The sequence below is a fragment of the Pogona vitticeps genome, chromosome 7 (assembly GCF_051106095.1).
Source record: "Pogona vitticeps strain Pit_001003342236 chromosome 7, PviZW2.1, whole genome shotgun sequence".
In the NCBI taxonomy this organism is placed as follows: domain Eukaryota; kingdom Metazoa; phylum Chordata; class Lepidosauria; order Squamata; family Agamidae; genus Pogona; species Pogona vitticeps.
In genome coordinates this window covers 8189339-8215655 of record NC_135789.1, presented here as the reverse complement: position 1 = coordinate 8215655, position 26317 = coordinate 8189339, and the positions used below count along the sequence as shown (strand labels likewise).

The following is a 26317-nucleotide window of genomic DNA, read 5'->3' as shown; positions in this document are numbered from 1 at the left end:
GACTTTGTTAACAGGCTTCAGAACGGCCGTTCTCACCTGGCGACAGGTGTGGGTCGTGGCATTATACTTATCGCTGGATGGAGGCAGAAGCGACCTAGGGAAGATGCTGAGCTTTCATAATAATGACTAAGAAGGTACTCGGTCCCTCAAACTCTGTATCCTAACACCCATAATGTGGAGTATCAGAGGGTTGGACTTGATGGCCTTAGAGGCCCCTTTCCAATGCCATGATTCTGGGATTCTGCAATTGCCCACTTGCCATTTTCTGCCATATAATTGGCACTTGCATTTATGGCCAATGAGAGGAAAGCGCTAAGCAATGTGATACTGGACATTTTAGGGTAAAAAGCGTCTCGAGCACTAATGAACCAAAGAGAATGTGGAGCTGAAGGTAGCCTTAAGGAGAACCATTCCTCCAATATGCTTGGACTTGGATTTCCTGCCGGGAGCAGAGGGTTGGACTAGATGGCCTTTAGAGGCCCCTTCCAACACCATGATTCTATGACTGGGCTATGGGGTCAGAGACCACAGACCAAGGGCAAGCCTCCTGCTGCCCGCCTCTGGCCAAAGGGAACGAAGAGGGTGGCCCACGACAGCAGCTTGCCTGGGAAGAAGCCACGGACGCTGGGAAACCCCAGCCACAGACAGGCATGCCTACGGATGGACAACCTGCTCCCGACAAACCCGCTGTAATTCTTTTATGTCCTTACACGTCATCATCAATCACAAATGTAAGAAAAGCATTTCTGTATGTAGACGGAACATCCTTCTTAGGAAAGGACTGGACTCCTGGTTTCTGTCTGCAATACTTAAACCTTTGACAAGAAGCATTCTGACATTTTAGCATGGGGCAGAGAAACATAGAAAACTTTGGAAACTACTAGACCACAGCAGATCAGGCAACAAGGAAACTTCAGAGGGACCAAACTAAGGTATCGGGAGGGAAAAGGACAAAGAGGCCACGTTCCCCACCCTCATCTGGATGTGCGCTTAAGAGTCAGATCAATGCTTTGGAGAAAACTGAGCAGAACGCAGGCTCCGTACGAGGGGCAATTCAGGGCTGGTCAGTTTATGGCCTCTAAAGCCCAGAGGTACTCACTTCCTGGAAGTGCTTCAGAATGTCATTGATGATGAATTCTTTGGTCTCGTAAGGGTGGACTCTGGTGAAGGGATCCAGGTTGATCACGGCGTCTTCAAACCTCACCAAAGGGAAGCCCAGAGTGCTTTTCAAGGCCTAGAACAAACATTAAGAGTCTCAATTCTAGATCATAACTTTCAGGCAGCTGAACAGGTCCTGCTGCTAGCTTTGATTATGGATTTCTGAAAGAGGCATTTCCCACCCTGTTGCTTTAAGTCAGTCTCTTCCTGTCATTTTCTCCTTCCTGCTCTCTCTCCCCCACCCCCCACGACTCCAAACAGAGCTGAAATGGAGAGGGAAAGAAGAGGCGATATTCAGATCTTAAGCTTTAGCGAAATCCCAGGTGGAGAGTATCCATCTTTGCCGGCATGAAAACAGAAAATAACTGAAAGGGGAATGTGCAAATGTCACCCAGTTTCTCTGCCTTGAGGTGTGCCTGAAAGGAAAGGAAGACTTTTTTCAAAAGCACCAGACCCACCCGCCCCCCCCCTGGCCTTGCTCAGAGTGGCAAAGAACTGCATTTCTGGATATCAGCCTTTTGAACCAGGTTGCTGGTTTTTCAGGAAGAGCCACCTGGTTTTGGCTTCCTCTGTGCGTTCAGGCTGCCTATCCCAGACCTCAGCTGACTATGAATGCCATTCAGAACAAGACTCGGACATTTTGCCGTGGTCAACCCTTTTGTTAACCGGAGATTAAGAATCGACTTGTTGATTTAGAACATGGTATCTTTCAAGCGGTGTTTCTAGGGAACGCAGAGTGCCTTGGAAGCTTATCAAGACTTCTTGGAGGAGGATAAGGATAAGGGACAGCAGGCGGCCTCCAAAAGGCCGCTTTTGCTCACCGCCCGCAGGAGTGCATGGGACGCGTCCTGCGGTCCATTCTCAGGGCAGGGGTCAGACTAGACCGGAGCAGGAGCCGCAGTACATGGTCCCAAATCCTGCACGCTGAGCGGAGGAGCCTTTGTGCAAGCTGAGATAAAAAAGGGGTCCCTGAAGGTTTGAAAACTGGAGTGAGAAACTGTATTAGCACATTTGTTGAAAGGCACTGATAGAATGGGGGGAAAAAAAGGTCAAGCCCTGATAACAGAAAGGGAGTGTGTTCGCCTGCCCAGATTTCAAACAGAAGAGGCCACAGGCATGTAACCATATGGAGACCGCACAGACCTACTTAAGCTTTCTCCTATTAGACACTAAAGTCAGTTGAACATGAGGCATCTTCTCATGAACCTGAACAGGCATAAGGTTATTTTGATAAGCCACAATGGTTAGCCGACCTCAGAAATAGAAGACGGCGCCCGGAGAGGAAGGGAGGGAGAGACAGAATCACCCAAATGACCAGATGCGTTAAAGTTCCCCGTCTAATTTCAGACGGGCTGATTTCACAAAAAAAAACACAGAGGCTCGTGGGGCAAAAAGAGAGAGAGAGTTTCACATCCAAAAACTGAGAGTGGTTCTCCAGATGTTGAACTGTTCCTCCCCTCAGCCCAAGGTAGCATAGAGGTGGGAAGGACTGTGAGCGCAGGAGTTGCCCAACCCTCCTTTAAAAGATATAGTTTCACATGGTCAACCCGAAGGACTAGAAACTTGGTTCTCCTTTGCATGAGGATTCCCTGCCAAGACGCTGTGCTTTGATACAGACACATCCTGTAAGAACTATACATCCTACAGTGGTTCCCATCCTTGGACCCCCTAATGTTGCTGGCTTACAACTCCCACCTTTTCTGACCATAGCCCGTCCTGGGCAAGGGATGACGGGAGCTGTATTCCAGCAAAGATCTGAGAACTAATGTTAGGAAGACGTCATCTGAAGCGAGGGATCTAAGGGGACTTACCTTGAGATCCAAGGGGAGTTTGCTGGAAGTGAAGACGCTCAGCTTTATCTGTGGCACGCTAATTTTGAGGTTTTCAAAGTAATACCGTTTTTGGGCTCCACCTTGATCGACAGGATTCTCATGGAGGTTTTCATCATAACTTTCAACCTCTGTAGACAATAGCATAACATAAGCATTATTAGCACCTAGCTGGAAAATCTATTCTACTATCATGAAAAAAGGACACAGAAGTAAGAGGAAGGCCCATCCTACATGCTGTCAAGCCAAGGATGACAGGTAAACAGCTTCCCTAGAACAGTGGACCCCAACCTTGGGCCTCCAGATTTCTTGGACTACAACTCCCAGAAGCCTTCTCCACCACCTCTGCTGGCTAGGATTTCTGGGAGTTGAAGTCCAAGAACATCTGGAGACCCAAGGTTGGGGAGCACTGCGCTAGAAAACACAACTTTTGTTCCTAGTAATTTCTATGTCTGGTGAGAAACTCAAGTGTAGTATTCTCCAGAACACCTGAATGCTGATGACCTCTGACTAATAACCACAGCTCCTTTCAGAGGTTTGAAGCAATGAGTTACAATATATTTGTGAAGGCTTTCACGGCCGGGATCTAATGGCTGTTCTGGGTTTTTCGGGCTCTTCGGCCGTGTTCTGAAGGTTGTTCTTCCTGATGTTTCGCCAGTCTCTGTGGCCGGCATCTTCAGAGGACAGCAACCTGAGCCCGAAAAACCCAGCACAACCAATGAGTTACAATCAACTGGTATAATGAAGCAATGAATCCGGCCTGCCTTAAAGAATGCATGCCTCTGCAGTTTTAGTGAAACTTTTTAACAGAGTCACGATGATGACGACGGTGGGGTCCTACTAAATGACGGATGTCACCATCACTTATAGCATTTAGACATGTTTGTTTTAACAAAACACACTGAACAACGCAGATATTTTTTAATGCCTAAAGAAACTGGAAAATAAAAAAAAATCATTGGTTTCTTCGATTTTTCGAAACAGTGCACTTCATGATAGCTAATGCTTGTCTGCATTTCCATTATTATTATTATTATTATTATTATTATTATTATTATTATTATTATTATTATTATTATTATTATTATTATTATTATTATTATTATTATTATTATTATTATTATTATTATTATTATTATTAAAATCTGGACCCAAGAAAATTTTAATGCAAACATTCTCCATTCGTCTTTGTAAGCAGGTTTCCTCCAGGTGTTTTGAAAGCAGAACCAAAGGTTTGAGGAGGGAGGCCTTCCGGAACAACAACAACAAACAAAAACTAAAACCAGACTGGAAGAGCAGGAGGGGGCCTGTCTGGCCACGGGGCTCCACGGCGCTAGCCATTCAACATGTTTTCAGGCTCTCTTTTCTAAAGGTGAAAAGTTTCCCTGCATGGCTAGGCTGCTTTTATCACAGCAAGAGGCAGACCACACAAAGGGCTCCGGATGATTGTGTACTGCAAACCCCATCATCCCCAGACAGCAGAGCCCATGGTGAAGAACTCTAGGACTTGCAATCCAACGGCATTCTTGGGAAGGCCTCGTTTTGACTACCCCTCCACCGACTTTGCTTGCGGGCCTGGTCAACGTACCCGGTTCCGAGCGATCGTAGCCAAAAAAACTCAGGAGCTTAAGGAATAGTTTCTCCTCGATTTGAACGGTGAACTTGCTAGCGGTGACCATCAGATGCTGGAATGAGAGAATATTGGGTTTTTTCCCCCCCCATTGTGCCTTCTATTCCAAAAAGCATCGCAAAAGTGAATAAAATTGGTCCCGGGGGGCATTCGTCACCCCAAGCCGAAAGGGCACGACTACAGTTGCCCCCTGGGCTGCGATGCTCTGAGTGTTGCATTCTTGCAGAAGGAATATTTTCCTTTCCTGCCAGGAATGCGCTCACACCGAAAGATATGTGACACAAACAAACAACACCCCCCCCCCCCAACATGTGCTTGTGTTTTAAATTCAGGGCTCTGAATTCCAGCCCCCCAGGACTTCCGCTCATTCTGGTCCGCAGGAAGCCACAAGATTTGAACCAGATCCACAGGCCACGAGACTGATGGAATGCGAACGCACAGCGCTCCAGCCTGCCGAGCGACGCAGCGAGTTCACATTCCAGAGAGCCACCTTCCTGTCTCATGGGGATGAGGAAAGAGATACATCCAATGCGGGGAGCCTGGCCAGCCTTTTTAAAAGAGAGGAATGGCTTTGGAATATGGCTTCCGGCAGATTTGCCCCACTACCCTACCCCGCCCAGCTTGTTGGCTCGTCCTCCGAAGCTATGAGCATCTGGGGGATACCACATAGCCCATCACTGTTGCGCAGGATTCGCTGTAGAGCTCAACGCCAACCAGGAACAAAGCTAGACAAACATCTACAGGGGAGGGACAAAGAGCAGAGGGCACACAGAGGCCCAGCGAGGAATCAAACTCCCAGCTTCTCAACCACGGAGCTGATCTGTACTTTGGCAAAAAGCTCAGAGTCTCCTTGGTTGTCCACCCACGTCACTCCCTGGCTCCATGTTCCACGGCAGCCCTCGTTTCATCGGGCAGAACATTTCTTCCGCTGCTGGATTACCTTGTATATATCCGTTAAAGGGCTCTTGCTGGGAAATTTCATGGCATTCAATTGCACAGCAGGACCCGTCTCAGCCGTTTCGGTTTCTGCAGTTTTAGGGGTCAGAAAAAGCATGAACGGCTGAGTGGTCCGTAAGAGCTGGTTGTCCACCTAAAGACAGAGAGAGAGAGAGAGAGAGAGAGAGAGAGAGAGAGAAGGACCATTGAGATACTTCCAGACTAAAAAGCAGACAGCTGTGGGTGCAAAATAGCATCCTTCCTGAAACTTCGTTTATCTGTGGCAGCAAAACTGGAAAAAAAAAAAATCTTGAGCCACTGTAAAAACGTGAAAAGCTTTCCTTAGCATCCCTTCTTGTGGATGCATTTAAATGAAGTGGGCCGAAGTTGAACAAAAGCTGACTTTACAATCATCATCATCATCTCCCTGAATCCCCCTTTTGTCTGTAGGATTCTCATTTTGTAACCACCCTGCCCGGGGTTATTTTTCCAAGCTCTGTTGCAGCTAGTGCTGCTCAGAACGTAGACCAGGGTCTTGCCATCAGGATCCGTCCAACATTTGTTACATTGAAGTCCCTCCCACCTCCCCCCCCCCCAAGTGCATCTTCTCCCTCCTTCCCTCTCACAATAGGCTGGTGAAGCGGGTCTGGCTGGGAAAGGCTGATTGGGGCTAAATCTCCCGGTGAGTTTCATACACCTATCCTCCCACCCTCACTCATGATGTTCTAACTTTTTTCTCAGTACCACTGGCTTTCTTCATCGTTGATCTCCATGGATATATAGTGAAGTTCTCTTAAAAAAATGGAGTCTGTCAGCTTTAAGAAGTTCGGGTCGATGTACTATACTGCAGATTTTTGTAATCCTAAAGTTGGTCAAGAGTTAGTGGCCTTTCCATGAGGCAGATGGGAAGGAAAATAATGTATTTAATCTACTGTTGTCATAGGTTGCTTCTGTTATAAACACGCTAAAAAAAAACTAGCCTTGGAGTTCCTTCAATAGGTTCCAAAACCACAGAGGCCAAATCTTGTTTCAAGAGTTCGGGACCAATTCTATGCTGAAGTTTGCATTTGAGCCATCATCGGTTACCTGCACATCCTGTATGCTTAGTTCGAGCACTTGACTTGTGGAGAGCTGCATGAAATGGACATGAATGCCGGTAAAACTTGCAAATATCAACTCTTCTGGGACCTTGTTCACCAAGGACAAGCCTAGGCCACCTTCTAACTTCAGCTGGACCTGCAAACGGAGCGGAAGAAGAGATTCAGAGTAATTCACAATCATTCAAAGCAGGATGTTGCACAAGGTGAAGGTCTGGAGTGACTGGGAAGATATTAAGCTGTTCTGAAGGGTTTCACTGGTCTCAACTGGGACATGTCAGGATTAGGAAAAAAGTCTTCTGTTTTCCTACAAGACTAGGGAACGTCTGGACGCTGACGCTGAACTCTGGACATAAGAGAAAACCCTCACCAGAACGTGGAAGCAAAGCCAAAAGCAAAGCGTGCTGCTTATATACTGCCCCATAGTGCTTCAAGCACTCTCTGGGCAGTTTACAAGTTAAGTATGCAGGCTATGGGATGTGGTGGTGCTGCGGGCTAAACCGCAGAAGCCAGTGCTGCAGGGTCAGAAGACCAGCAGTCATAAGATCAAATCCACGCGATGGAGTGAGTGCCCGTCGCTTGTCCCAGCTCCGGCCAACCTAGCAGTTCGAAAGCATGCAAATGCGAGTAGATAAATAGGAACCACCTCGGTGGGAAGGTAACAGCGTTCCGTGTCTAAGTTGCACTGGCCATGTGACCACAGAAGATTGTCTTCGGACAAAACGCTGGCTCTATGGCTTGGAAACGGGGATGAGCACCGCCCCCTAGAGTCGAACACGACTGGACAAAAATTGTCAAGGGGAACCTTTACCTTTACCTTATGCAGGCTACACATAGGGTGGGTGTGCTCACAAATGACAAAGTGCGCTGGCCTATTTGCTTTGCAGAGGGAGCGAACATTCTCATAGCAGCTGACCATTTCTTCCAGGTACGTTTTTTTTTTTTTAAACTAAGGACTTCAAAATCTCCGGGTATTCCTTACATTCCCTGCAACTCACTTCCAGCTCTTCTTCGGTATCCGGGCTCTTCAGCCTTCTCAGGTCGTGCTCCATCTCATCGGCTTCATAGGAGAAACGATCATTTCTGCGTCGGCTGAAGTCTGTTATCTAAGACAGAATGGACTATGAGGATTGACTCCTCCTGCACGTCCCGCTAAATTCACCGTTCGCAAAACATCTGAGACCAACATGTAGAATGCAGTAAGAAAGCCACAGAAGCAAATACATGAACTGGCAAGGACCTTCTGCAATCATGTTTAGACCTATATTTACTGAATATGGATTTGGGTTCTAGCCACCTCCATCCAACCTTGTTCAGAGGATCGCTTGATCCCGATCCCCCGTCCTCAGAGATACTTCTGATGGATGGGGTCTCCTTGGTGGTGGAAGAATCCCTTTCTCTGCACCCCTGCAGTTCCTCCTACTGAAAAGGACATCACAAGAAAGATGCTCCACATCCATCCATCAGACCCAACTAGAATATGAAATGAACAGGACTCATTAAATCAGCGCCAAAGTCTTACTGACTCAACGAAGCTACTCCGGTTGAGACTCAAAATTGGGTCTGTACTATTATGGGCATCACATCCTTTTCAAGCAGGAGTATTCTTGGGCGAATGTGTTTTCTGCTTCTGTCTTATCATCATAATTGTTCTTTGTGTGTTTGTGTCTTGCTCTGACTGATTCATTGTTTTTACTGATGGTGATTAGCAGCCATCTCAAGGATCCCCAAAGCGGCGGATAAATACTGACCTACAGTTATGTTCAAAATTATTCAACCCCCAATGCTGTAAAGGGGTTTAGGGACTATAGTGTACATTTGGAATTGTATTCAGAATGAAATCCTACAAGGACGTTTTAAAGAACCAAATGCAACTAAAATAACATCAATTGTTTATGTAATACAGTAGTAAATGTTTCTTTTGTGGTTTCTTCATTGCCACAATTATTCAACCCCTTAAAGACTACCACTCTGAAGAAGAGAGGTTCATTCAGGTGTTTTCGATCAGGTATTGAAAACACCTGTGGATGTCACCGAGCACCAATCAAGCATAATAAGCACCAATTAGGCAGCTTTAAAATGACTGTGATACTCAGCTCCTTCTAGACATTTACTGGTGTGGTTACAAACATGGTGAAGTCAAGAGAATGGTCCAGGAAGACAAGAGAAGAGGTGATTTGTCTTCACAGGAAGGGCAATGGCTATAAGAAGATTGCAAAGAAGTTAAACATACCAAGAGACACCATAGGAAGCATCATTCGCAAATTCAAGGCAAAGGGCACTGTTGAAATGCTACCTGGTCGTGGAAGAAAGAAGATGCTGACTTCGACTGCTGTGCGCTACCTAAAGCGTAGAGTGGTGAAAAGTCCCCGTGTGACTGCTGAGGAACTGAAAAAAGATTTGTCAGATGTGGGTATAGAAGTTTCAGCTCAGAAAATAAGGCGCACACTGCGTAATGAAGGTCTCCATGCCAGAACCCCCAGGCGCACCCCCTTGCTGTCTCCCAAGAATAAGAAGAGTCGACTGCAGTATGCCAAAAGTCATGTGGGCAAACCACAAAAGTTGTGGGATAGTGTTCTGTGGACTGATGAAACAAAATTAGAACTGTTTGGGCCCATGGATCAACGCTATGTTTGGAGGAGGAAGAACAAGGCATATGACGAAAAGAACACCTTGCCTACTGTGAAGCATGGCGGAGGGTCAATAATGCTTTGGGGCTGTTTTGCTTCTGCAGGTACAGGGAAGCTTCAGCGTGTACAAGGTACCATGAATTCTCTTCAGTACCAGGAGATATTGGATGAAAATGTGATGCAGTCCGTCACACACCTGAGGCTTGGGAGACGCTGGACCTTTCAACAGGACAATGATCCCAAGCATACCTCCAAGTCCACTAGAGCATGGTTGCAGAGGAAAGGCTGGAACATTTTGGAGTGGCCATCGCAGTCACCAGACTTAAATCCGATTGAGAACCTCTGGTGGGACTTAAAGAAAGCAGTTGCAGTGCGCAAGCCTAAGAATTTGACTGAACTGGAGGCTTTTGCCCATGAAGAATGGGCGAAGATACCCGTAGATCGCTGCAAGACACTTGTGTCAAGCTATGCTTCGCGTTTAAAAGCTGTTATAACTGTAAAAGGATGTTGTACTAAGTACTAAGATTGAATGTCACTTGGGGGTTGAATAAAAACTAATAATGATGTGAGCACAGAAAAGACATTTGTGGTTATTTCAGTATAAACTTAAGGTTATATTTCTCTGACCAACAAGTGCCTCTTTCATGTAAATGTAAGCAAGATGACTGAATGATCAAAATCAATGTCAAAATGGCCAAAACATTCAATTTCAGTGGGGGTTGAATAATTTTGAACACAACTGTAAATCCAACTGTTGGTCCCCATCTAAAGGAGATCCATTGCCCAGGACTGAGAGAAAGGCTTAAACAAAAATCATTCGGTGGGTCTCTTCCAGTTTGGAGTAACCACTGGATTTAGACAACTTTACTAGTACAGCCTTCATGTGTGTATGTACAGACACAGACACAGACATAAAGCTTATATGTACTGTAGCATATATTAATTTGATTTGCAAATGCTCCAAATCCCATGATATACTAGTCCTCCCTCTGTTTGGCACTGGTCAGGCCTGATCTCGAGTCCTGTGTCCAGTTCGGGACACCATACTTTAAGAAGGATGTCAACAAACTGGAGCAAGTTCAGAGGAGGGCAACAAGGCTGATGATTAGGGGGCTGGAAACCAAGCCCTAGGAGGAAAGAGGGAAAGAACTGGGCCTGTTTAGCCTCGAGAAAAGACTGAGGAGATAAAGGATAGCACTTTTAAAAGACATGAAAGGTAGTCGTACAGAGGAGGGGCAGGAATTGTTCTCAATCATACCAGCATGCAGGGCATGTAATAATGGGCTCCAGTTATAGGAAGCCAGATTTATGCTGATACGAGGAAAAACTTCCTAACTGTTAGAGCAGTACAACAACGGAGCCCGTGACCTCGGGAGGTGGAGAGCGCTCCAATGCTGGAGGCCTTCAAGAGAAATTGGGGCCGCCCTACGTCCGATCGGCTTAGTCTTGGATTCCTGCCTTGAGCAGGCAGTGGGACTCCATGGCCTTGTAGGCCCCTTCCAACTCCTCGATTCTAGGATTGATCACATGGGAAACGCGCATCACCTGCAGCACTCTGGTTGGGCCGTCCGGTGTGACCCTGACGACCAAGACTCCCGACCCAGGCCTCATCTTCTGATTGATGAACTGCTGTTCTGGTGGAACGGGACCCAACATTTCTAGGGAGGTATCTGGACCGAGGACAACTTCTGCTCCATCGTGTAGACCCGCTTTCCCTCCTTTCACCTGGAATGAAGAAGAAAAATAGTCAACGGCCAGGAAAGGTAAAAAAAGGAAGAGTGTGTGAAAGAGCCTAAAACAAACAAAAAACAAAAAACAAAACAGTATCTCATATTCACAGTATCTGTTTATTCTAAAACCCCTCTGACAAACCCGGATCCCCCTCAGGGGTTTTAATAAGTCCAACCACTTGCTTACGGAGCCATCTGAAACCTAGGCAGGATGGACCCGCCAGCCTGACCGGTTTGGCTGACTCCAACTTCAGCTACTTTGGACAGGGTGTTTTCTTTACACCAAGGATGGATGCCTACAGGGGCCACATGGCAGTGGGTGCAGGGAAGGAGTGGGGCAGGGGCAGGAGGCGTTTGGGGAAAAAAGGGGAAGAGGGAAGGGATCCAGAGCGAAAAAGCATCGCCTATTGCCCCACTTCCCGTTTCCCGTCCTGCCAGCTGAAGCAGCCGCCAGCTAAATCCTGACCAGACAGCCACCCCAGTCTCTGCTTCAAGACTTTCAACCAAAGGAGGAACCGCCATCTCTTAAGGTAGCCCCTTCCCCTGTCAAAATGGATTTATTTATTTTAATCATCTTTCTTTGTTGTATTTACAGGCTGCCTTCCTCCCAATAAGGAAACCCAGGCGGCTCACAATATGAAAAAAGGACTGAATTAAAAACGTAACAAGTTACACATTAATAAACAACAACACACCATTAAATGATATGCCAATTGAAGCAAAAGGGGATAATTAAAGTCAAGCAAACATTAAAAGAACTACCTTAACTTTAGAAAAAGGCATTCACAATCATGATTGTTAAAAAGCCTGCCTGAAAAGGTGGGTCTCCAGATTTACGGCTGGGGCATCGTTACCATGTTTCCCCGAAAATAAGACAGGGTCTTATATTAATTTTTGCTCCAAAAAAACTCATTTGGGCTTATTTTCAGGGGATGTTTTTTTTTTCATGGACAACAATTGACATTTATTCAAATACAGTCATGTCATCTTCTGGTTGCTGCACAAGGGCGGAGGGCAGGGTTTCACTTAACTAGGGCTTATTTTGGGGGTAGGTCTAATATGACGAGCATCCTGAAAAATCCTACTAGGGCTTATTTTCAGGTCAGGTCTTATTTTCGGGGAATCAGGGTATAACGCTTAGCCAAATCCTGTTTCCCCCCCCAACTGTAATGCATCAGTTTCCGTCCTTCTCCCACGTTTAAGCTGTCTTGAGTAAATTCCCACTGCCTTTCTGACAGCTGGAATTGGCTTTGATGACTTTCCTGGAAATTTGGCATACCAACTAAACTTATGCACATTTACTTGGAAAGCAGCCTTGCTGAATTCACTGGAGCTTACTGGAAGTAAACCTTCACAGGGAAAGCAGCTTTTAAAGAAAAAAAAAGCAAAGCCAATGAGTAAAGGGAACTAGGAAGAACAGGGTGGGGGGGCACAGATCCAGGTTTTATTGATACATTTCTTCTATAAAGCAAAATATGGCAAGACAGAATTGCACAGAATTAAGAAAGCAGAGCGACCGGGGTGGGAAGTCGGAGGATGAAGAGAAATCGCAAATACGGCCCACAGACCTTTGGTGAAGACTGCATCTGTTGCACTATAGCTTAGAAATTTATTCCAGATGTACATCTTAGGAGAATGCAGTCTTTGATGAAAGATCTCAGAGGTACTGAAGTATCTGCCCCCCCCCCCCCGCCTTCCTAAATCAGGTTTGATTCTTACAGACACGATTTGCATACTGTCTCTGAAAAATCCTTTTGTTACGGTAAGGCAATTCATCATAACCATCAGGACCCATTTAAGCTTTTAGGCCTTTTGTTTCTGACATTAACAAGCTTCCTACTATGACAGGCAAGGAAAATGAGAATGGTTTGAACAGTTCTTCTCTTTCTTTTTTTAATGAAAAGAACAGGATAAACATGGACAAAATTAACAAAGCACACAGACCATAAATCATTCCTGAAATACAAGTTTTGACAGAACGGAAGGCTATACGGATCTTTTCCCTACTCTCCCCCTTCCTTGCAGGGGGGGGGGTAGGCAGGTTTGGCGGCTCACTGTTAACATCTGGCACATCTGTTCACCACCTGAGCATTGCAGCTATGCTAGGGCAGGTCCTTTCTTAGATCTTCACACTGCCCTGGGTGGTGGCCACGTTGTGTTAGTTTGGACAACATGCAAAACAATGGTTGAGCGCAAGGATGGGAACCCACTTTCCACCTGAAGGCCAGAGAGATGTTCATGGACATTCCATCGCAGCAGGAAGCAAAAGGGTGAGACAAAAAAGAACAGGAATATTTTAGGTTAAAGGCTCAGAGTCCGATTAAAGGATGGTCCATACAAGTAGTGGAAGGCTGGTAGGTTTGCCATCTCCAAAGCCACATTGGTCACATCTTGGAAGCAGTTCAGAATACTGTCCATGGCAGATTCTTTTATCTTGCTAGGGTGGACTCTTGGCGGTTCTAGGCTAAAACTCAGCAGCTTGGAAGGGAACCGCCAGGAGGGCCAGAGTTGGCCCCATGGGAGCGATGCCCCCCTTCTCTTTAGAGATTACACAGATAAGCTTCTATGATCCTGAAGGATAGGATTTGTTTTGTTTTTTTACTGAACCACACACACAAACAAATCAAACCAATGGCACGTTTTCATAGAGGAAATGGCACTTTGTCAGGCTAAGCAGCACACATTTCATGGAGAGCGCAGAAAAACTGCAGACAAGGACCCAAACATTTGAAAGCCGAACCTGAGGTCACCTCTCCTGGCAGACTTGGCACAAACCTCTACCATCAATTTCTGGGCTTTTGGCTATCATTTTGCTGCACGGTTAATGAAGTGGCATTTCTTAATCTGAGGACACAGAATCCTCTCCATGAAAGTTTGCAAATTGTTTGATTTTTTTAGTGGGACAATAAAAAGTATTATCCGCTTTGAGATTTGTGTAATCTTATGGCCTTCTTCTTGTTCTTCATGTCAGATTTGCATGCTCTCCCCCTCCCCCGGATCACAGCGACACTTTTAAAATACCTCCGTGTGACATTTCATTTGATCCGGCAGTTGTTGTTTGAAGCAAACCTTAGTCTAATTCAAACCAGATTCAAAAGATTGCAGTCTTCACCAAACATTCTTGACATTCAGATTCTTACACACAACTTTGGGGGGGGGGGAAATTCATTGATTTTAGGGAATCATGGAACTAAGAATAAATTCATCTTCCCCTTCGCTTCCTTTGGACTGAGGTTTGTTTCCAACGAAAATACCCAGATTCCTGCATCGAGCAGGGGGCTGGACTTGATGGCTTTATAGGCCCCTTCCCACTTTACGATTCTAGGGTTCTGCGCCAAGCAATGCCATGGAAAACATCACCAACCTGTACGGCAAGGCCATGCATGCCACAGACTAACTTCCCGTCCCGAAAACTCCAGGTCTGGGTGGTACTACGCCGTCTGTCTGGCTTTCTCAGCATCAGCGGTTCGTATCTGAAAAGCAAACTGAATCTGTTTCTGTGTACTTTTTACACTACTTTGAGTAACTTGGCCATATTTCCTATTTTTATTGCCACCTATGATCACCCTTTGTTCCCAAGCTCCGATTCATAGGAAGACTCTACCGTAAGTGCCTTACCAAGAGCAAGAGCTGACTTAATTCACTTGTCTAAAGAAATACGACTACACCTGTTCTTTCATTTGCAGAAACAGGCTAGAAGGAGTGTTACTGATAAATCTACAAAAAAATATAAACCTTTAAGCTTAGGGAGAGGACCCTAGCTTTTCCTAACAAGGGATCAAGCAGAACAAAGGTGGAGACTTTGCTTTAGCTAGAGGGCGAAACTGAACTGAGCGGTGGTCCGCCTCCCATCATTTGAGTGGAATCGAAGGGAAAAACGATGACTGAATAAAGTTCCCTTTGTTGTGGCCTCTTTCTGGGGATTCTGTACCTGTTATCCGTGACTGCGGCTAGTCCAGCGATGTCCAGGATCATGGAGGACTCGGCAGAGCGAGGCGGGGAGGGCTTGTTTGGGTGGTGAGGAACGGCAGAACCCTCATGGCAAAGCATGCCTGTGCCCGTCATTCTCCACAGCTGGGAACGCTTCCCGGGCTCCTGCGAGGAAAGAGCAGCAAAGAAAATGAGGGATCCCCCCCCTCTCCCGTAAATCAAGGCAGCATCCATTCCTAGAAGAGTCCTCTTAAGAAAGTCCTTGAATCCTCATCCCTTTGGAGGTTTTAGTCCCCAAGGTCTGGGGGTGGTTTGGCTGCTGAAATTCTCCAAGCTCTAGACCTCCTGGAGGCGGGAGGAAAAGAGGAAGACAAGATGGACAGACTCCTGAAAGGAAGCCACAAGACTTGAGTCTACGAGAGCTGAGCTGGGCCGTTGAGGACAGGCCATTTTGGAGGTGGCTCATTCATAAGGTCATCCTGAGTCGGAAGCGAGTTGACAACAACAAGAACCTACAAGGTAGGCATTTCATGACCTTATCGCTTGAAGAATTGTAAATAATTTTGGATATTTGCCATCTATGATTTTTCAGGATGCTCGAAATATAAGCCCTACCCCAAAAATAAGCCCTAGTTAAGTGAAACCCCACCCTTCACCGTTGTGCAGCAACCAGAAGATGACATGATTGCATTTGAGTAAATGTAAATGGTTGTACATGACAAAAATAAAACATCCCCTGAAAATAACCCCTAATGCGTTTTTTTTCTGGAGCAAAAATTAATATAAGAACCTGTCTGATATTTGGGGAAACACACTAGTTGGTTGGTTGGATCCTTCCCTCTCTCCAGGTATACAGGGTGTAAGAGTTGAGAGGTAGTTTCTCCCAGTCTGTGATGCCATCCCAACAGGCTATATTATATCGACAGGAATGTCAGCATGGAGATTTGTACCTTTTTCTTTAATATGACTCTCTGTGTCTTCAAAGAAACATCCAGAACCAGTTCAGCACAATCCACTCTTTTCCTTGAAGTCACCGGCCTCCCCGATTCTGCCTGCAGACTGAAATCCCAAAGAAAATCCACTGAATATTCGGACACAATACTCTTAAGCTTTGTAGTTATCAAACCTCTGATTGAGCTCGACGGAAATGCAACTTTTTAGAAATGAGAAAGTCAAAGAGACAGGGGGGAAAATGCCCATTGCGTAACATGAAGAAGAACCTGTTGGACTTTCAGAAATAGGTTTCTGGCTGGCACGAAACTCCAGATGGATTATTTACAACTTGGGTGATGATGAGATCTGCACAGCTGAAAAGCTTGGGAAAACCCTCTGTCTGATCTGCTTTGATTTGGGTTCCTGCCTTGCAGGGGTTGGACTAGATGGCCTTAGAGACCCCCTTCCAACTCCATGGTTCTAAGATACTCTTAGGTTTTACAACATGTCAAAGGCAAAAAGAAATATCTCCTGTTCCACAGGCTCCTGCATTCTAAATCTCAGTACCGAATGAATGCATCAAAAAAGAAGGAAGAGTGTTGGAAGATGAACATAGGCACGTGCAGTGACATATACTTAAGACCTAAAACCAATATTGCACTAAGCAAGTGAAACCCTCTGCTAGCCCACTTGCGTGGGACTGCTCTGTGGCACAACTGCCAACTTCTGCAGGCCAATTCCTGATTCAATAGCACCTTCGTGCTTACTCTGAAAATGTGCCACTGGCAGCCCCTCAGTGTCGGACCCAGAGCTTTTCTACAAGAAGGCAAGAACCCCTTTCTGGGTTTTCCAGATGGAGAAGACTCAGAAGTGCTTTACCCTTCCCTTTCTCTAGGGGCAACCTGGGGACTGCGCGGTTTGCCCAAAGCCACCCAGGCTGGCTCTACTGGCAAGAGGCCCAATGGGGAATCCAACACCCAGCCTCTGGCTCTACAGCCAGATCTGCAAGGATGGGCAGAGATAAACAAAAGAAAGAAACCCAGCATGGGGAAAGGACTACGGCTATCCCGAGAAGTCCAGAGGGCCTGAAAGAAGCTGCGAGTGGTCCGGACGTGGCCCCAGGTTTTGAGGACCCACTTCCTTGACATATACATAAAAGAGGAGTTACCCTGAGAAGGTGTATGTTGCAGCAATGTAAATGAAGTTTTCGTAATAGAGCTGCTTGCTGTCTTGGAAGTCATCCATGCAGCATGTGATTTCAGAGGAGCTGGCCCCTTTGACGCTCAGGGTGATGCAGGGGGGAAGAGAGGGTTCATCCCAGGCGTAGTCTAACGAGGTGGACGGCTTGACTTCGGTGCTCAGCCGGGGTTCGGCAACACCGTGTTGAGTAAAGACAATGGGGACCTAGAGGAACAATCACGAACGCGTGTGAACCGTTTGCGCGAAAACCGGATCCCATACCAACTGAGATCCAGACTTCCATTAAAGGACCACCCAGTAAACCTTGAGATCAAGCTGGGATCCACACGGAGGACTCAGCCGCCCACGTCCGACTTCCCAGTGGACCTCCGCACCCTGACCTTCCCGCCTTCTTCCCCAGGAAAGGCACACCCATATTCATGTTTTTCAAAGGCGTCAGCTCTTTACCTTAGAAAAGTTGTCGATGCGGAAGGGGGGCGGCAACTGATCGGTATCGCTGAAGGAGACGCGGTAGGTGGCTCCCTTAAGGGTGATCTCCACTCGGAGGAAGTAGCATTTCCCTACGGTGTCCCTGCAGAAAGTGGGGGGAGAGAGACAAACAGCCCCGTGTTGCCTTTCCAAACTGGAGAAAGCACTGCATTCACCAAAGAGAGGGGGAAATCCCCAACGCTCCTTGTTCTTAGCAAGGGCCAGACCTCAGCAGCCCTTTGGAAAACTGTAGCAATGGCTCACACCAGAATTTGGGGACAGCGCTAACTCTGTCCCATCAACAAGCTTCGTTGCCGTCAACAGGGAACAAAGGATTTTATTCCAACCTTTCGCATCCCTCGGAACCTAACTTGATGGGTAGCATCTCTCAGACCTTGAATTCCGTTGTCCTGGAAGACTAGCTTCTGGATGCAGCACCTAAACAGTTCTTCAAATCTGTACGTTCTTGTTCAGGGTTATTAAGCTTCAGGGCTTGCCAGGCTATTCAGCAGCCTGGCAGGGGAAATGGACCCCATCCATCAATCCCGCAGGCCACTTACCCCACCTCCCCTGTAGTAGTAGAAGAGGAGGAAACACATGCAAACCTGTTTTGCTAAGATACAATTTAAAAGCTGAGCTGTTCGGAACTTCCACGGAGAAGGTAAAAAAAACGATCGTTTGCTGTTGAGTTCAATGCTTGTTGGAGGCATCAAAGCACAACAGGCTTGGGGACGGAGCAGAGGTAACACTGCCCTCAAATTCTGGGGGGGAGACAACACTCCTTGTAGGAACTACTATTCAAATAAAGGAAGCTACACACACACATTCCCCTACAAACCCTGAAACCCAGATGTAGGCTACTGATGAGGCACTGCTTCAAGACTTGCAGACCCGGCACAAAGTTCCAGAACATCCTTCGTTCAATCGACAAGAACATCCAGAATGAATCTGAGCCCTTGTTCTGTTATAGAGATAAAGGGCTGCAAGAACAGCAATACTTCCAGAGGGCCTTGTGGCACAGTGGGTAAACTGCAATATTGCAGTCAAAACTCTGCTCACAACCGGGGTCGCTGGCTTGAGGTTCACTCAACCTTCCATCCTTCCGACATCAGGAAACGGAATACCCAGCTTGAAGGGTGGGAGCAATGTGTAGCCTGCATAATTAGATTGTAAATCACCCAGAGAGTTCTCTAAGTGCTATGGGGCCGTATAGATGCAGCACACTTTGCTTCCTCCTTTTCTGAATGCAAAGCCGAAGGAATTTTCCTAAAGATGGTGGGCTACTTGGGATACAGGGCAAATTTTCTGCGGCTGTGGAAAAATCCAATCCATGCACCACTCCTGGTGCATGCAATTTATGCCCCACCGCAATGTACAAAAGAAGGCCTAGCAAATGGCTAAGATCATGCTATTGACGTAGCCTGCGTCTGGTGACAAATAAGGATTTTAGGTGTTTTTTTTTAATTTGGTCTTAATTTTACCTGCATTTCACATGCCTCCATAATGTTAAACTGTGCAAAGTTCTGATATGAAGAAAGAAAAGTCTGGCCTGCAGAAAAAGCCTCCCCCCCCCCCCCAAATGGAGGGATCTTATTCTGGCATGATGGGGAGCACCACAGCTCTCTTCGTGTGAGATCCCATCTATACTCTGGTGCCCCAACCACACCGTTGAAATTGCCATGTGCCCCTTTCCTCAATCAACAGGAAGTGAAAAGGGGTGCTGTCTTTCTACAGGTACTGCCCCCTGCTGGATGAAAGTGAGAACTTCCCTTTAGGTCAGTGGATGTCAAGAAGCATCTTCTTGCTGCCGCCTCGTTTCCTCCCCCCCCCCTTTTTGCTCTCTAACCTTGGCCTCCTTCCGTAAAAGGTTCCTTCCGAATTTAAAAACAAAACATAGAAATAAACTGATTTCAAGCTTGCAGCCTCTACTCTGTTTTATTCCTGGAATCTTATCTGCCCAGCATCGGGTTCTGAGAGGGAGGGACGCGGCGCCGAGGTCAGGAAAAACACAGGCTCAGCGAAGGAACCCGAGATGGGCCTTTTCGCACACCATCTTCTTTCTGTGTACAGATGGGGGTGCAGGTGGAGCTTTTCTGGGTATTCTGATTGCTGCAAAACTAAGGGTAAGAAAACTCGCCAGTCTATCCGAAACACCTGACCACGGAGCCACGGATCTCCATCTGAGGTTGGCCTGAGCAGTGAAACAACCAAGGCTCAGCTGGGGCACAGGCACTCCTAAGATATTTGAATTTAACATCCATGAAACGTCTTCCAGTGCTGAGGAAGCAGCCAAGAAACCCAACAACACCTGAAGATGAATGTCTAAAATAAACGTGGGAAGAGACTGCCTTGCCTAATTATAGATGGCACAAGCACAAGAATGCGAAGGAAATGGGTGTGGGGAGGAGAGAGAGAGAGAGAACACATAGGCCGTCCAGAAAGAATTAGGAAAAAAGTTGCGTGGCTCTTAGGATGACACAAATGCAACATCCTAGGGGCGATACCTTTTTATTGAGCCACTAAAAACATCAAGCGAACTGCAGGCTTTCAGGGAGGAAAAAAAATCCCCACCATCAGGCTTACCTCATATTGATATGGAAGGAATTATTTTTGTTGACTTCAAAACCTCCAGACCAAATGCAGTTGGGGACATCCATGAGCCGGACACATAACAACTGGTCGTAATCGTTGCGCGGCCAGTGGAACACAACACTCGAACCGGGCAGGGTGGAAATGTAACCGTCTGGATTGCACGTTCCCTGATGACACGATTTGAAAAGAACGACACAGACACAGAATTAAACAAGAGGATCTACAGATGGCGGTTTTGCTTCAGTCAAGTTTGTGTAAGGTTTAACTATTTATCAACACACAAACAACACGCACGACACATCCCTGAATGAACAGCACAAGCTGTTAAACAAAAAAGTAACAACACTGCCTTCCTGATCTTTGCATCAAGAACAAAACTTTACAAATTTGGATCATGCTAACATTAAATCATCATCATTTTAGAACTCCAGAGTGGGAAGGGACCCTATGGATCATCCAGTCCAGCCCGTCAAGGAGGCCTGGGGGGAGGAATTCGAACTCCCAACCTCTGGCTCCACAGCCAGAGACCTCAACCACTGAGCTATCTAGAAGTGCAAAAAGTCTATTTCAGATGAAACAGACAGAGTAGGTTTAAATGCTTAGCCAGGGTCACATTTCATACAGGAGCTAAACCACTGGAAGCCCGTCGGCCAAATGAAGACAGGAAGGTAGCCTAAGAATAAATATACTGATTAACAAAAAAAAGTCTGGAAAGGTCACCTCCTCATGAGGCTGGCGCCAAATCCCGAGCAAGCCGGACCTGTCCGGAAGGAGGTTTCTTACCTGGCCTCTGGCGAACTCCCTCTGTGCAAAGGCAAGCTTATGCATGGATTTATTGTCCAGCAGATAGCGAGGTGCAAACGTCACCATGCATGTGTCAAGGTAGCGACCTCGGCCATTCTTCACATCAATCCCTGGGAACAAACCAACCAGGTTAGAACAGAAGCATCTGGCGCTCTCAAAACAGTCAGAAAAGTGATGGGCTTTTTTTTCCCAGATCAGGCTTGAATAAGAAACTTGGATTAATTTCTAACGACATCTCAGGGCATCCAATCGGGGCCAGAGTTGCCTGGTTGTAGTCTGGGATTAAACCCTAGTTCCTTGGTTGAGATATGACCGTCAACTGTGGCTTAAGTCAACCCCTGGAACAGTGGTTCCCAAACTGCGCACCGTGGTGCCCCCAAACCCAGCCTTCACAGACCTTCTTTAATTGTGTACCTTCTCCCGCCTCCCCTTTTCTCACCCAAGCATCGTATTGGGAAGCCACAGCCAGTGGCCAGTAAGTCAAAGGAGATGCAGGTCAAACTACTTTCCCACTGAAGCTCGAAGTGGAGGTGGGAGGTGAAAGTACCAACCAAACTTGGTTCTGAAGGTTTGAAACAAGAAAAGCCGTTTCAATTTGTCAAGAACAGCTTTTAATCTAAAGGAGCAACAACGGGCACATAAAATTCCTAGCCCCCTTCCGTACACACGCACCCTGCCCTGGCAAGCCCGTGGACAAAATGTTAATCCTCCGAAACGCTCCTTTGGTAACCATTTGGGAGCATTTCGAAGGGCGCAGAAGTCGGCGATGACCCTCATGGAAATTCTGCATGGTTTCCTCATGGAAACCGGATTCTGGGGTTCGGCTTTTGAACAGAAGCGCTAATATAACACAGAGCCTTCTAGCCGGATAGGTGTGGCAGGAAGGACTCAATGGCTGGGGGATAAAAAATCAGAAAACAAGTTTTATTGCCTCTTTTCATCAGTGACTGCTTCAGACTGAAATAGGTTCCTGGCAAGAGGAGGGACGGCAACTGCCGGCATCCCTGAAGGGGTTGAGGGAAAAGAATACCTCAAGGCAGAAATGACTCTTGAGGATGGACTAGATTTCTCATGGATAAATATTCATAGGCCACAGCCCACTTGGCATGAATCGAAGCAAACCGCAAGCCACAAACGCTTCTGTCCAATGAGCTGTCAAGGTGTACCACCAGGGACTCTGTTGTTCTAGGTAAACATAGACACCATTCTGGATTGCGACCTCCAGGGTGGACGAGGCCAATACTTGCCAATGTTATAGATTAGGCCCGGTCGGTTTCCTTGCTGGATGACTTTCAGGGCTCGGACGCCGCTTCCTCCATCCAGCGAGAAGCCCTGACACCAGCCGGGCATCCCGTCAGGGTGGATTCCTCTCCCGACTCTCATGGTGCAACTGCCACAAGGAAGACAAGGCCGTAATTAAGCCACCCACGCACAGAGGTGTTTTCGAATAAGCCTTGGCCAGATTGACAAACTGGAGGGGGGGGGGCATCCACTGATATAGGCCACTACCTCTTGATCGAACGCAAAGCTAAGAGGCCACTCGGCAACTGCTCAGCCCAGCCCGTAAGGTCTGGACTTCTTTATTATTTATCTATTTTTGACCCACTTTTCCTCAAGGCAACTTACAACAGCTAAAAGACTGTATTTAAGTTAGTAGCAATAAGCAATACTATGAGAAGAACAGCCCTTGAGACACAGCTGGATAAAAACACCAGCCGGTCCTAGCCAGCGTGGCCGACGGCGAGGAACACAACATCGGGAGGGGCGCAACAACACTAAAGGGGATGTATTAAGATATAAAAACCACACCAAAACAAAAACTCAGCCGCATCTGTTCACTGCAGAAGACAGCCCATATTATTAAATCGTTACTATTTTAGTGACTGAGGCAGACTTCTCCGAGATGGACGCTGAAACCCTGGAGACTAATCAGCAAGACCACCTTACTTAATAGTAGCGCCAGAATGGTTAAATGTAGTTTAGACAAAGGTGGGTGGGAGGGATTATAAATTCTAGTGGTGTTTGATCTCTATTATAAATGTGCAGAAGTGTGTTTTGGACTGTAATTCCCAGCATTCCCCAAATACAGCCATGCCCCGCTTAACGATTACCCCACATTACGAATCCACTTCACGATGATTTCGCTGGAACGAATTAACGTCGTTAAGCGAGACACCACTGTATGGATATCTATAATATAGATATTACTCAGTAATTTCTTCTGAGGATCATTCACGTTCAATCCATAACAAGAAATGAGAGGCACATCTCTCTCGCTCTCTTTAATCCTCCAACAGCACCATTCTCAGCGTCACAAAAAAAGCTGCTAGGAATGCCACTGAATACAATCTCGCTAGGACACAATTTTCCTGCAATTGCACCACCACCACCCCCGGCTCACACATCCTTGAAGCTTACAGGTTTGGCTGTTCTTTGTCAGCGTAACAGAACAGAAGCGGGCTGAGGCTTCTGGCCAGCTCGTGCTCCTCGAACTGGCCGGCGGCATCCACCTTGGCATTGTCCTGCCTGAAGATCAGCGGCAATCCTGCACAAGCAACGGGATAAAGTCATTTACAGAAAGAGACACATGGAGTGATCTCAGCGCTGGAGATTTTTAAATCACAAAATGAGTTAAAACTAGAGATGGGCACAAATCACTGGTTCGGTGGTTCGTAGATTGGCTCAACGGGAGTTTGGCGCTTCAAAGCCTGGCCTCCCTCTGGTGAGTGTCCAATCAGATCAGAGCAGGCGGGGCAAGAAAACCAGATTGCCACCTCCAAGGGGGCGGCCACGGGAGGAGGCGGGGCTTTGAAACGCCGAACATCGGTTTGGCCAATCAATGAACCAGCACGAACTGCCGAAGTGGGTGGCTTATGCCCATCTCTACTTGGAACCACTTGCTAACTTCAATTTCCTTAAGTGGGCTGTCTGGGATGAGTCAGTTCAATTCTTTATCATGTTTCCCAAGAGAAGAAACAGCTCGTGTAGTTTTGGACAAGCCGCACAGTCCCAGGGTGCCCCGTGGAAGAAGGGAATGGGGAACCTTCTTCTGAGTATATTTAGAACACTCTGCAAAGGGTTGCCACAAACTGGAAATAACTTGGTGGTCTTTAATTGTAATTATTTTAAGGGTTCTACATTCCATTTAGAGCGCAGAGTCACTTTTATATTAATAACATTTTTTTTTTGCTTTCATATAGCTGGAAGATGAAAGGTCAGCTACACATTTTATAGGTTTTCAGGGGCCCTATTAGAATAAATAAATAAACCCAAGTTCATCCCAACAAGAACAGACATGCTAAATCTATGGGATTTCTGGAAAGTTGATCTGCATTTACCTGTTTTGTTGATGAGCCAATAAGGTGCGGAAATGAATATCTTTAAGGACCCTTCCGCTCGGCACACAATCCTTATGGTGAGATTCAACAGCCGCTTGTTCACGTCGTATAGCCGCATCCGGACTATATAGTTTTGGGTTCCGGGGGGTATCAAAAGCTCCTTGCAGCGTGGGAAGTTTTCTAAAGACACTCCTGAAACAGAGGAAGAAGAAAACAAAAAGAGATATTTATGGCACTCTGCAGAGATGGGCACGAACCAGTTCGTCCCAGTTCGTCAAGACGGCAGCACAGCTGCTGCTGCTTCCCTTCCCTGTCTTCTCTGGTTGGATCAGCCGTTCTCCAGGCCCAGCCTCTGTGATCTTTAGCTGATCTTCCAGTGCCCGGCAAGATCTTAGGTTTTTCTGCCCCGTCCTCTTGGCTGATCTCCCAATCAGAGAAAAGGGTGGGGCAGAGAAGCCTTTGCTCTTGCTCCTGATTGGGAGATTAGCCCAGGAGGTGGGAAAAGCGAGAAAGCTGGGCCTGGTGAGTGGCTGATCGGCTGAGGGAGGGGAAGAGCAGCACCTGTGCCCTCGTGCCTTTACGAACTAGGACAAAATGGGTTGTGCTCGTATTTAATCCTAGCCGACTCCTTCAAAGGCCATACACATCTGAGGAAGAGAGCTGCAGTCCAAGGAAGATGATGCTCTCAATAAAACCCATTAGGCAGCTGGCCAGTTCCACCGGCACCATGACCAGTGGTGCAAGCAACTGGACTCGACAGCTTCCACCCTCTGCATGCATCATGGTCGCACAGAGCGCCATGAAAGGGGGGGGCATTGCCCTCTTAGATGGCAAAGATGACCCTGGCCTGAGACTTTCACGCATCAGAAGAGACTCTATTGGTGTATGGAAAATATCATTTTGGGACTTCATGGGGGTGGATGGGAGGAGATCTGATCCTGAAGGATTTGGGGTGCTCTAATCCTCCAGAAAGGTAGCTCTCTCACGCTTCGACCGTGAGTAAATATGGCTGGCATTTCGGCCACACTGATGCCCGTAACAGCTCCCGGGCTGCGTTCAGCCTTACCAAGCTCAATGTTCTGCGACGTGTCGGCTGTGTGCAGCACCGCCTCTTTTCCGGGTTTCAAAGTCCCATTAATCGGCATCCCTTTGACATAAAACTCAAGTTCGCACGGCAGCAGGTTGGCAAGGACCACCGTGGGCAAGAGGTAAATGGTGTGCCCAGGCTGTCTGAAAATCTGCTTCGCGCTGTCGGAGAATATGCTGGAGGGCATGTAGTCTGGATAGTTTTCTTTCTTTATCGCCACACAAAACCTAGGAGGAAAGGCAGGGACACAGAAATAAATACCAGGGCATGGAACCGCGTGGCTGGATTTCTGGAAGTAACGTTTTCCCAGGGAGAGGCACAGAAAAGGACCCGTTAGTTGTCTGCTAACAATTAGGTATGTTGCACTTGTGCGAAAACCAGAACTTGGGAAACCTGGTGTTTTGCACAATTGCGTCCCAGAATCCCAGCTGGCATACTCGGGCCCCTGCTGGCTGGCAGATTCTGGGAGTGGTTTCCCCAAAATAACCTCCCTGCAACTTATGGAGCTTTCATCGGCTTGCACTTTTTAGCATCCCAAGAAGGTTAACAAGAGGACTTTTCTTTCCCCTCCAAGTACTATTCCCTAACAAAAGCCACTTCAAAAAACTTGGTCCACATTTGCCCATCATCTGAACGACATGAGTCATAGCAAGGGATTTCTCTGTCGTTGAACAGCAGATCTCGCTCCCTGCAACAATTCCCCATTTTCCTTCTCTGGCTGGCCATGCTTAGGAGAGCCTTTGATACTGCCTGTTTTTTGTTTTTAATGACAATTGCACTGCTTATTTGAACAATTATTAATATTTGCTTTGCATTTTACTGTTCTATATAATAAGATTCCCCCCCCTTCCCTTGTGGTTTTGATCACTGAAGGCAGTCTCTATTACAAAACAAACACAAGATTTTTCTCTTTTTTTTTCAGAACAGAAGTTTACATCAAAGTTGTTTCTGGTCT

The 26317-nt window shown here is 46.8% G+C and overlaps 1 protein-coding gene across 1 annotated transcript in view; it reads right to left on the bottom strand.

Annotated features, from left to right (window-relative positions):
- VPS13D (vacuolar protein sorting 13 homolog D) overlaps window positions 1–26317 on the bottom strand; it is a 130392-nt gene that overhangs the window by 39643 nt on the left and 64432 nt on the right. Inside the window, exons 47-64 of the mRNA XM_072977709.2 lie at window positions 25342–25589; window positions 24276–24467; window positions 23356–23482; window positions 22185–22327; window positions 20917–21047; window positions 20125–20300; window positions 17521–17644; window positions 17042–17277; window positions 15891–15999; window positions 14942–15105; window positions 14375–14483; window positions 10826–11005; window positions 7649–7756; window positions 6640–6789; window positions 5558–5707; window positions 4576–4672; window positions 2970–3118; window positions 1100–1234 (exon numbers count right to left, since the gene is read on the bottom strand). Coding sequence (XP_072833810.2) covers window positions 1100–1234; window positions 2970–3118; window positions 4576–4672; window positions 5558–5707; window positions 6640–6789; window positions 7649–7756; window positions 10826–11005; window positions 14375–14483; window positions 14942–15105; window positions 15891–15999; window positions 17042–17277; window positions 17521–17644; window positions 20125–20300; window positions 20917–21047; window positions 22185–22327; window positions 23356–23482; window positions 24276–24467; window positions 25342–25589 — 2728 coding nt within the window. The remainder of the gene's footprint in view (window positions 1–1099; window positions 1235–2969; window positions 3119–4575; window positions 4673–5557; window positions 5708–6639; window positions 6790–7648; window positions 7757–10825; window positions 11006–14374; window positions 14484–14941; window positions 15106–15890; window positions 16000–17041; window positions 17278–17520; window positions 17645–20124; window positions 20301–20916; window positions 21048–22184; window positions 22328–23355; window positions 23483–24275; window positions 24468–25341; window positions 25590–26317) is intronic.